Genomic DNA, 11,344 nt, shown 5'->3' with positions numbered 1-11,344 from the left:
TGCACACCAACTTCACCAGGCCTTTACACGTCTCTAATAAACTCTTAAGCAGTTTTGTTGTGTGTTTCATGCTTCCTTCTCACTCGCACCAGCTAATTTTAGTTTTTGAGATAGGCACACAGTGGTGAGTTTTCAGTTAGGAATGGTACAAAAGTCTTCATTTTTTTGAGACAAAATCTCACTATGAAGCTTATGTTGGTCCAAGAATTTGCCATATTACCTAGGCTAGTCATATATTTGATATCCTCCTGCCATAGCCTAAGTGCTAGGATTCCAGGATGATATTAACCTTTACAGGGACCACTATGACTACTGTGTGGAAGGAAGTAGATCCTGTGGACATGCAAAAGATATAAGGAGGTAGGAGGACATTCTCTTAGTCCAAGGCTAAGGTGATGAAGATTACAAATAGAAATCCTATACTGATTTTATTTGGATTTTATTAGTGGCAGAATTTGCTAATGGAGCTGAAATATGAAAGAATCAAAGATGACTCCAAAGTTTTAGCCTTAACTAGAAGATGGACCTATCATTCTATGGGAGATTAGGATTCTTTGTGGGGAGTGTGTATGAGAGGTTTGGTTTTGGATATATTAACTTGTGGTGTGATGTAGACATCTGGGTAACATCACAGAGTAAGTCTGAGTCTAGTGTTTAAGGATTAGTGTGGACTGGAGATTTAAATGTTAGTATCTAGCTATTTCTGAGTGGTTCACCTAGATTGTGAACAGAAAAGTACCGGTAGTAGAATTTGAATCCTGTGGCACTCCAGGTTTCAGGGGTAAGAAAATGAGGAAGAATGAATAAAGCAAGGAACAGCTGTTCAAGCAGAAAGAGCAGCAAGAGAGGAGATCTCAGAAGGCAGGAGCTTTGCTGGGCAGTGGTTACGCAAGCAGACAATCTCTATGAGTTAGAGGCCAGCCTGCTCTACAAGGCAAGTTCCAGGATAGCCAGAGCAGTTATACAGAGAAACCCTATCTCAAACGAAGGGATACACACACACACACACACACACACACACACACACACACACAGAGAGATATATATATAGAGAGAGAGAGAGAGATAGAGATAGATAGAGAGAGATAGAGACAGATAGAGAGAGAGAGAGATAGAGAGAGAGTTTTTTTTTGAGAGAGAGGAGAGAGAGACAGAGAGAGACGGAGAGACAGAGAGAGAATGGAGAATACTGACAATCTGGAGCAGAGCCCAGGGGTGAGGGAATGGTCTATATGGGTCTAAGAGAGAAATAGAAAACAAATGTGTAAGAGTCCAATAAAGGAATTCAGATAAAAAAGAAAGAGCAAAGCTTCCTCCAAAGTTGCCCCACTCCATCTCAATGGCTCGGTCAAAGCTAGCACCTCCAGCGCCACCCATGGCCTTTGGCGGAGCTGGAGGCCATGCACCTGGAGTAGCCAGGAAGGCTTGCCAGATATTTGTGAGAAATCTCCCATTTGATTTTACATGGAAGATGCTAAAAGACAAATTCAACGAATGTGGCCACGTGCTGTACGCCGACATCAAGATGGAGAACGGAAAGTCCAAGGGGTGCGGTGTGGTTAAGTTTGAATCTCCAGAGGTGGCTGAGAGAGCCTGCCGGATGATGAATGGCATGAAGCTGAGTGGCCGAGAGATTGATGTTCGAATCGATAGAAATGCTTAAGCAGTTGCCTTTTTTAAACATCAATACCAGACCTCTGAATTTGTATTTTTTCTTGTTAACCATTTTAATTTGTTGGCTGGATGTATAAAGATGTTTAAAAAATTCAGTTGCTTTTTGGGGTGATCTGAATTAATATTTTAATGATTGGGGTTCCATTTGACTGTTTGCATTGAGATTGCAATGTGCGCAATTTTTTTTGTAGTTGTGGCATCTTGTTGACATCAAATATGACTTTGATAATAAATACCAGTTCCTGAAAAAAAAAAAAAAAAGAAAGAGCAAAAGTTAATAAGAGTCTTCAGAGCAGTGCTTCTCAACCTGTGAATCTCGGCCCCACCTATTAACAGGAGTGGTCTAAGTTCATCAGAAAACTCCGATATTTATATTAGGATTCATAACAGTGGCAAAATTACAATTATGAAGTAGCAACGAAAATAATTTTATGGTTGGGGTTCACCCTACAATGAGGAGCAGCATTAGGAAAGTTGAGAACCACTGCTTTAGATGTAAACCAACCACCAACCCTCCAAAGATGGTAGTTAGTATAGCACATTTTAAATTGACGCAAGTGATTCAACTGAGGGGGTAAAATAAATCAGACAATTATGTGTTTGTGGCAAGTTTGTTTGTGCATAGGATATTTTATAGTTACCAAAGCATTGTGTCGTATTCAGATGTGAAAAGGTTGGTAGTTTAGGAGTAGGCAGGAATTGTTACTGCTGATTTCTGTTGCTAGGGTAAGAAGCAAGATAACTGCTTTTGAGGTAGCATTGCTCTGTTTAGAAGAAAGATGTTACATAGCTGATTAAGGAGGAAGGATATATGGATTAACAGCCCTAGGGATTTGCCTGTGTGCACATTGGCAATCAGGAAAATAACTTCATCCTTAGCATGGCCCACTGTTTTTTTTTTTTTAAGATTTCATTTGATTTATGCGCATCATTATTTTGTCCAAAATCATATCTGCATGAGGGTGTTAGATTCCCTGGAAGGATAGTTACAGATAGTTGTGAGCTGCCATGTGGGTGTTAGGAATTGAACCCAGGGCCTCTGCTCTGGAAGAACAATCAGTGATCTTACCTACCAAGCCATCTCTCCAGCCTGATTGGCTGTTTTTTTTTTTTGTTTTGTTTTGTGTTTTTCCAGCCAAGTTGACCTGTTCTGTCACAGGTTTATACTATAGTGAATGAGCCAGAATTGTATCCTAGGCAGCTTAAAAAAAAAAAAAAAAAGGACTGAGAGTATTTTAGGATTTGTCTAAGGATTATCTAAGGTAAACAACAAATTATTTTTACAGACGCTAGGAACTGAACTCAGGCCCTCAGGAAGAAGAGCTAGTACTCTTAACCACTGAGCCTCATTTATCTCTAGCCATAGGCAGTAGATTTTTAAAAATAAACCTAATACTTGATTTCCGTGCTAGGAAACACATGCGACTTTTGTTATCTGTAGTCCTTATTAATAAAGAAATCATGAACACTGACTACTCCTCTAGTAACAAGGTTAAGTCCTCGTAAACTCCTGGTTCTATTTTCACCAACTAATTGGCCAATATCATTTTATGTCTTTGTTTGAAGACATATTCTTGAAAGTAATTTGCTTGAAGATATATTCTTGAAAATAATTGTAAACATTTACAGGACACTCATGGCCAAAAGCACTAGTGGCAATGTGAATGAAACTAATCTAGGCCTGGTGTTTTTTTCTCTAAGATTTACCAGATTCTTATTGTGTTTAGGATTACCAGACAGCATTTGAACTAGCCCTGGGGACACTTAAATAACAAAAGCACAAGAATTGTGAAAATCATAGCATTACATATATAGTGTGAAATGAGAGGCAGGGTAGCTTCGTTCAATCCTTGCAGAGAACAGTCGCCAGGTATGTTAACGTTCCAAGATCTTTGTAGTTGGATACAGACGTGGGAGCGACAAATGAATTTTATTGCATAACTAAATTTGGAAATGTGGAATAATGAGTATCAGTGGTACATCTGGAACATTTCTTGCATAGTTCATTCCTGTGTTACTTCGTCAAAAGGAAAGGAATGGTGATATTAGCAGGTAGGTGGTGGTGCATGCCTTTAATTCCAGCTGTCAGGAGGCAGAGGTAGGTGGATCTAAGAGTTTGAGACCAGCCTGGTCTACAGAGTGACTTCCAGGATGGCCAAGGCTACACAGAGAAAACCTATCTATTGACGCCAGTCTTCAAGATTTCTGTGCAAGATATGTAATACCTTTGTCCTCTTCGTTACTGATAGCTTCAGTAAGCACTTTTTAAAAACTATTTCTTATAATAATCTTAACATTTGATATGTGGATCTGACAAGCCCACAATATCATTATTTAAAAATTTTTCAGTTATAATTGCAAGGTCTCTTCCCACATTACACTAATTAGACTTGAGACAAAACTTTTTGGATACCAAATTATCTTCTTGGTGCTTTATTATTATTTTTTCTTTGAAGGGGTATTGTTTTTTCTGATGTGCATATTACTCTCCTCTGTTTACTGCAATTCTTTCTGTTAAACCCATCTTCAGTACAATAACAAACCAGTAGACTATCGCCAAGAAGAGGCTGTTGTTGATGTTTCTCCTCCCCGTGTATCCCAAATAATTTATAGCAACCTCACTCAGCACACCGCATCGCTTTCTTTACCGCGGCATTCTCCAAAGGATTTTCTCCCAGGGAGAGGAAGAACGTCGCGGTGGGAAGGCCGGGGACTTAGATCTCCAGCGCCAAAGACGGCGCCCTAGCCGGGCAGGTGACTGCACCCGGCCACGCTTCCGGGTTCCAGTGGCCGGTTGAGGGCGACTTCCGCCGCGGCCCACCGAGCCTCCGCGGCGACCGTCCGGGCCGCCCAATTAGGGGCTTTCCGACCCCAACGCGGAGCCCGAGGGGCGGGGGCCGCGGCCGACTCGCGGAGGGCACCCCGCCCCCGCCGCCGTTGCGCCTCTGGGCGCACGCGCAGCTGCCGCGGCCCCGCATTTAGTTCGCTATGGCGTCCCTCGCGCCCCACGGTTCTCCTCCCGAAGGCGGCTCCCACCCAGCGCAGCCCGGAGGCCCCGGGGCCCGTCTCTCGCAGGCCCCCGAGCACGACTACCCCTAAGGTGGAACGGGAGTGGCCAGATTCGAGAGTGAGGAAAGCAGCAACCGGAAAGGGCTTGCCGGGTCGCCGGACGAGCCCAGGCCTCAGAGGAAGAGGAGGGCGGGAGCTAGCCGAGGTTTGCCGAAGGCGGCGTCCTCAAGCCGCGTGGGGTGGGTAGGAGGGGGGTGTGGCGGAAACTGCCGAGCTTTTCCGAAGGCGGCCACGGCCGAGTTGCCCGGATGTAGTTGGTGGAGCGGCGGCGGCGGTAGCAGCGGCAGCGGCAGGAGGCGGCGAGCTTTAAGGACCCGGCGGCGGCGGCGGGGGGGGGGGGGGCTAGTGGTGGGGGGCGGACGGCGGGCAGGGGGGGGGGGGGGCGGCGGCGGCGGCGGGGGGAGGAGGGCAGGCGGTGGCGGAGCCGGAGGAGGGGAAGGTGCTGAAGGTGCTCGCTGTCTGCGCGGGACCAGAACACGGCCTCTCGCCCCCTCCCCCCGGCTCGCGCTGCCGCGGTGTAGTTGGTGCCGCTGCCCCGGCCGACCGTAAGCGGTGGTGACGGAGGGAGATGGCCCGGGAGCGCGGGCGCCAGTAACGGGGAGGTGCGGCGAGCCGCCGAGGGCGCGCCGAGTCCTGGTGCCGGGGCTGCCCGCTGCCCGCCCGCCTCCCGCGCGCGCGCCCGCCCGCCCGCCCGCCTCGCGGCCGCTCTCCCCCTCCCCGACACACACACACACAGCCGGGCATTGATGGTAATGTATGCGAGGAAACAGCAGAGACTCAGTGATGGGTAAATCGTCTTTTCGTTTCGGGCCGGGCCGCGGCGGAGGGCGGGCGGGCGGGCGGGCGTCCTTATCGGGAGCTGGCCGCGCCGCCATTTTTGTTGTTAACCCCGATCGGGATCGGGCGGAGGAGGCGACGAGCCGGGTCGGGAGGACAGCCGGGCACCCTGGGGGGCCTGGCGGGCGCGGCGAGCGGGCTGCGGACCGGATACCGGCCTGGGCCTCTGAGCCCTGGGATTGTCCGCGGCGCGAATCCCCTCCGGTACGTTTGGTCGGCGGCCCGCGGGCAGGGGCGGCCGGGGAGACCCGCTTTCTTCGTTTCCCGCGATGTCTCACGCCACGGTCCCCTTCTTACTGTTTTTCAGCTGTCACGACCGGAGGGGGGACTCTCAGCCTTTCCAGGTACCAGCCGATCCCGGGGTGGAGGGATTGGAAGGGGCCGGAGGGGGAAGGGAGGGACTGCTACTCGAGCGCAGGCTTCAGAAGTCGCTACAGGCCTTTCGGTGCAACAGATCCGAAAGTAGCACGACTTACCCGCTTAAAATTTGGTATTGGGTTCCATTAGTACTCTCCAAACTCGTCTAAGGACTTAGCTTGAAAGATGGCTAGAGGAAGTTCAGGGTTTTTCTTTTTTCTTAAAGAAAAAGTACAGCCAGGAAGACCTAGTAGACACATTTACTTACTTGTTTTGGGGAGCCAAAAGATAAATGGGAAGGTTTTAAAAGTAGTTGAAAAGGAGAAGTACTTAGGTGAGTTACTGTTGTAAACTGTCCTCTTGCCATTTTAATTTCTAGTTCAAGTTAGCCCCTTTCAAGGGAAAGGTTTTGCTTTTGAGTTAGTTTAAATTTTTTACGTGGGCGCTTCATAGTAATAGAAATGACTCTGGGTGTCTGTACTTACAAAAGTGTTTGCATGGAAAGTTTGCTGAAGTGTCCTTCAAAACAGTAGCTGTCTGATGACAACAGAAGTAAATACTTAATGCCTCTGATCACGTTTAAAAGATGAAAGAACAGGAACAAGTCTGTCTCAAGGTTCTGTAGGCCAGACTGGCTTCCAGTTTTACTCCTGTTTTAATCTTGTGAGTGCTGGGTTACATGTGGAAGCCGCTAGGCTGGCCAGAGAGCAAGCAGGTTTGTAGCCTGATTGATGCTTGTGTTGTCTAGGAGCTTGCCAGATGTCAAGAATATTTGCATGTGTCAAAGATTATTGACCCTTCCCTCATGAACTACTCCTGGTGAAGAACTGATACATTGTGTTCATTTTAAGACACTGGTGGAGTAAAACCATTGTTTCAAAGGCATTTAGAATTGCCCTTCTTTAGAAGAATTGCTCAGGTATCAGTTTGTTTTGTCAAATATTCTTAGAGTTTAAAGAGTATTTTATCGCTGAAAGAGCTTGTAAATTAAGATTAGTGCTAGTGCTCAAAGAAACGAAAAAAATCTTGTCTTTTTTAAAATTATAATCTTAAAACTTGCATTTTTATTGATGTGCCTGAATGCATTAGCTGCAGAGAATAAACGAATTGTAGTTTAAGCTTTCAAAAATGATTTTAGTTTCGAAGTGTGCCAAGATACTTGTTTTTTAAAGTTTACACAATAGGGCACCCCTTTGTGTATTCTTGTTAGATTTGTTATCACGAGTTGCATAGTAACTCTTGAACATGTAGATTTTCACTGAATGAGGGAAGTATTAAAAATGGAAATAAGTGAGTTTTGATATAAGTGAAGTTAACACATCGCAATTTGTAATTTAAATAGGTAATTGAGTTTAAAGTTTCAACACTTTCTCTTTCATTGGGGGGGGTGATGTTTTACAGGCACTTAAGTATTCGTCAAAGAGTCACCCCAGTAGTGGTGATCACAGACATGAAAAGATGCGAGACGCCGCAGATCCTTCACCACCAAATAAAATGTTGCGGAGATCTGATAGTCCTGAAAACAAATACAGTGACAGCACAGGTCACAATAAGGCCAAAAATGTGCATACTCAAAGAGTTAGAGAAAGGGAAGGTGGTAAGTAGCTTTCTGGGCCAAACTGTCATGTCTATTTACTTTTAGGATTAAAGGAACAGTGGTGCATTTAGCATGTCCAGCTTAAGGAAGGAAGTTACTGTGTGCTGATGTTACCAAGTTTAGATCCATTTTGTTAAATTCAGCAGTCATTGTAGGAAAATGGTATTGGCATGCTCATAGACTCTAGTGTTTGATGATAGAGTCCATTTGCAAATACAATCTTCCAAATGTTCACTAACGACAACAGAGTCCATGAACAGTTTTCCAGGAAAGGAACTTTGAGTTCTTAAGGATTTCAGTTTAGTTTGAAGTCTTTGGTGCTTCAACTTATTTCCTAAAGTGTTCAAGTTTTTTTTAAGTTAGGCATTTAAAGAGGAGGTTTATACATTTAAAGAGGAGGCTTCTCAAGGTGGCTTTTTTGTGATTCAGGAAATTTGTTTTTGTTGTAACTATTTAAAATATCCCCCCACCCCCCACACACACAGGGTTTCTCTTTAGTTTTGCAGCCAGCCTGTCCTTGAACTAGCTCTTGTAGACCAGGCTGTCCTCAAACTCAGAGATGTGTCTGCCTCTGTCTCCGGAGTGCTGGGATTAAAGATGTGTGCCACCACTGCCCATCTGTAACCATTTAAAATTTTCTAGCCTGTTTTTCCCCTAGCGTCCTGTTAAAGTTTAATTGAACTACTCAGCTTTAAAAATAGTCCTTTTTAGAAATTTTTATTTTACCTTTTGAGATAGGGCCTCATATAGTGAGGCTGACTTCAGATGAGTTATTTAGGTAAGGATGATTAAGTTAGCCATATTTCTTCTGATACCTTCTTGTTACCTGCTCAGACTGGTGAGAACTGGAAATAATAAGTACATTTGTAGACTGACTTTGCTCACAGTTTATAAATGTAGCCATTTGCTTCTAAAGACCACTTTGGTGGGATAATATAATTTCACTAAGGTCATTAAAAGCCATATATTTTTCTTTCATAATAAGGCCTTATTACTTTAATAGATATTATTTAAAATGGTATTAGTTGAAAACTGGAGACGGTCCACAGTAGTATACCATGGGCTTTTTATTTTACTTTTGACTAGTTCTTAATGCCTTTAATTACTTTCAGAAAATATTTTGCATCTTCTAGTTTACTCTTACTTTTTGTTTGTTTGCCTTTTGCCTTTTAGGGTAGAATCAGCTACACTCATTGTGATTATGTATTGAGAAATATTGGCCTCTGCATAATTACTGGGTCGAGGAATTATTAATAGAAGATTGCTTTAGGATGGAGTAATTGCATGAGAGGAAGATAGTTGCATGTAGTATAGCTATAGTTTTATGCAGATAAACTACATTTTAAAGTGGCAAGTTAGCAAGTGTTAGAAAATCTTGGGTACCAAAATGGTGATTATCAGTTTTATGGATACATTTTCTGTAATATTCCATGCATCCTTGGGTAGTACTATTAATCACTCTCACTCTTTAGTGCTCATTTTACATATTAACTTTTGGAAGGCAAGAGTAATTGTACTTTTAGTATACTTTTTGGTAATTGACACAAAAGGATATGCTACTTCATCTGATAGACTCTCAAGTTGTTTTTTGTAACAACTGATCCCAATTATGCATTCATTGCAAAATCCAGTAAGAAATTAATTTTACACGCTCAAGAAAACACCTATAAATAATTTTATGTACTTATACTGAGGCAATAAGTTCCTTTAGAGTTGAAATAATTCTCACTAAATTCTGTTGTTTATTTGGATGCGAATCACATGCTAAGAGTTGTGTGATGGTCTTAGACGTCAAGTTTATGATGTGATCCTTTGCCTGGAAGTATTCCAGATTTTGAGTTTTTGACTTGACACTTAGGCATAGTGGTGGTTTAGTTGCTCGCCTTTTCTGTGTTTGTTTTCTGCATTTTGATTTTCATTCACCTTTGTAAATGAACTCATATTGTTGGCTTTTGTTTTATCTGGGGTGATTAGTTCCATTTGCAAGCAGTTTGTTAGTCATTTTAATCTCTAGTCATTTGCTAAATTATACCTCACTTTGTAATTTACTTTCATCACTTTTGTCTTCTCGAGCCTAACAGATAACTCCATTTATCTTAGTCCAGGATAAAATAATCTTGTGGTTTTGTTATTTGCTTGTTTTTTTTAATTTTTTTTTTTTCCGAGGGTCATAGGGTCTCACTGTAGAGCTGGCTAGGTTGGAACTTGATATATTCTTGATGGGCCCCAATGTACCCATCTGCCTCTCATAAAGTCAATCTTTGGTCTAGAATTCCAAATATACCTTTGAAGTCCATTTTACATGTATATTTAATGTATATTCTTTTGGGGGGGCAGTGATGTATATTTAATGTGTATTCTTTGGGGGGGGACAACAGGGTCTTACTATGTGATTACCCTACTGCCTCTGCCTCCTGAGTTCTGGGATTAGAGGAGTGAACCAGAGTTCTGAATCTGTTCTTATTTTCATTGTGTTCAAAAATAAGAGAAAAGCAAGTCTTTGGGATTCTGAGTATTAAATAATTTAAACAAGAAATTTAATGGTACAAATAATTTAGGGTGTGATGTCTTTGTAGGGAGGGATTCCATGGAACTTGTTCATAGAACTTCGTCTTGGGATATTCTTTCCTAACCTCCGCGAATTAGTGTGAAAAAGTATATTTGGAGGACTCGATAGATAACTTTTTTCTTCTGAGAGATGTCTCAACTGAGTATGTGTTGATTCCTGAAATTGTGGGAATTTAGTAAAATTATACATTTTGTTACTTAAAGTTGGATATTGTTGTTTTCTTTTTCTTTTTTTTTTTTTTTTTTTTTTTTGAGACAGGGTTTCTCAGTAGCTTTGGAGCCTGTCCTGGAACTAGCTCTGTAGACCAGGCTGGCCTCGAACTCACAGAGATCCGCCTGCCTGCCTCTGCCTCCCGAGTGCTGGGATTAAAGGCGTTAAAGGCGTGCGCCGTGCCCTGGAACTAACTCCTGTTTAACAAGGTGGCCTTGAACTCACAGACCTCTGCCTGCCTCTGCCCAGCTTGAAATTGTTTTTAATGAGAGGAAAACTGCATGTATTGGAGAGTCAGTATTGCACCTGTGGATTTGAGGTTTCTTAGGTGTGTATGTATATATTTTATCCCATCAGTTCTAGAAATCTTACATTCACTGTGCTTATTATTAAGCATACCTCATTAGAAAATCTGAAATGTTGTCAAAATGTTTAATTGAAAAGCCTTTGGGATAATATCTGTACAGCTGGTGAAGTCTATAAAGAGATACCCCAAACCTCAAAAGGTACTGAACATTTTTGTGTAATACATTAACATCTTGAAGATTCTCAATACTGATCATTAGAAATAATTTAAGTTTAATAGATAGTATTTAGTGTAGCCTCGTGCTCATTTTAAACAGGATTTTGAATTAACAGTAGAAACCACTGAGATACACTTGACCGTCATGTTAACATTGGAAATAGCACACAGGTAATATCTATTTTCACAATTTTACGGAGAGGGAAATACAATGGAAAACTAGTGTTAGGGGTGATACTGGAAATTCTATGCTGGTAAGTTCTAAACTCAGAAGTGAGACAGACTAAATACTTGTTTGGTAGTGTTTAATATGGGATACGTTATTTAAAGACTTGTCTTTGATCCTTAATAACTTCAGCTTCCATTAATGATAAGTTTTTTACCTAATTTGTAATATATCAAAGTTAGAATAGTGGACAGTATAGCACAGTATACATGTATATCTTTAGGTCAAGTTGTTCTATACTAGTGCTTTCTATTTTAAAAGATGTTTCATCTTTAAGTCATA

General features: G+C 42.5%; 2 protein-coding genes across 9 annotated transcripts in view; one reads left to right on the top strand and one right to left on the bottom strand.

The window, feature by feature from the left end:
• Positions 1-4,416: 4,416 nt before the first annotated feature.
• On the bottom strand, positions 4,417-5,487 carry LOC126495342 (uncharacterized). Its single transcript, XM_050132938.1, has 3 exons — positions 5,146-5,487; positions 4,885-5,077; positions 4,417-4,769 (listed from the first exon to the last, which is right to left on the bottom strand). Exons 1-3 carry the CDS (start codon positions 5,485-5,487, stop codon positions 4,417-4,419), a joined length of 888 nt encoding a protein of 295 aa, XP_049988895.1.
• Positions 4,761-11,344, top strand: part of Wac (WW domain containing adaptor with coiled-coil) — a 66,196-nt gene continuing 59,612 nt past the window's right edge. For 2 of the 8 annotated variants that reach the window (XM_050132929.1, XM_050132928.1), the window contains exons 1-3: positions 5,126-5,530; positions 5,888-5,924; positions 7,339-7,534. In XM_050132929.1, coding sequence (XP_049988886.1) covers positions 5,490-5,530; positions 5,888-5,924; positions 7,339-7,534 — 274 coding nt within the window. In that variant the 5' untranslated portion in view covers positions 5,126-5,489. Of the gene's footprint in view, positions 4,889-5,125; positions 5,531-5,600; positions 5,785-5,887; positions 5,925-6,685; positions 6,857-7,338; positions 7,535-11,344 lie in introns of those variants that run through there. The other 6 variants (XM_050132935.1, XM_050132932.1, XM_050132934.1 and 3 more) reach the window with 6 other exon arrangements.

This window comes from Alexandromys fortis, unplaced genomic scaffold, assembly GCF_014885135.2.
Source record: "Alexandromys fortis isolate MF-2015 unplaced genomic scaffold, M_Fortis_MF-2015_v1.1 scaffold_468, whole genome shotgun sequence".
NCBI classification, from domain to species: Eukaryota; Metazoa; Chordata; class Mammalia; order Rodentia; family Cricetidae; genus Alexandromys; species Alexandromys fortis.
The sequence above is the reverse complement of the archived record's forward strand: the minus strand, read 5'-3'. Positions and strand labels throughout refer to the sequence as shown.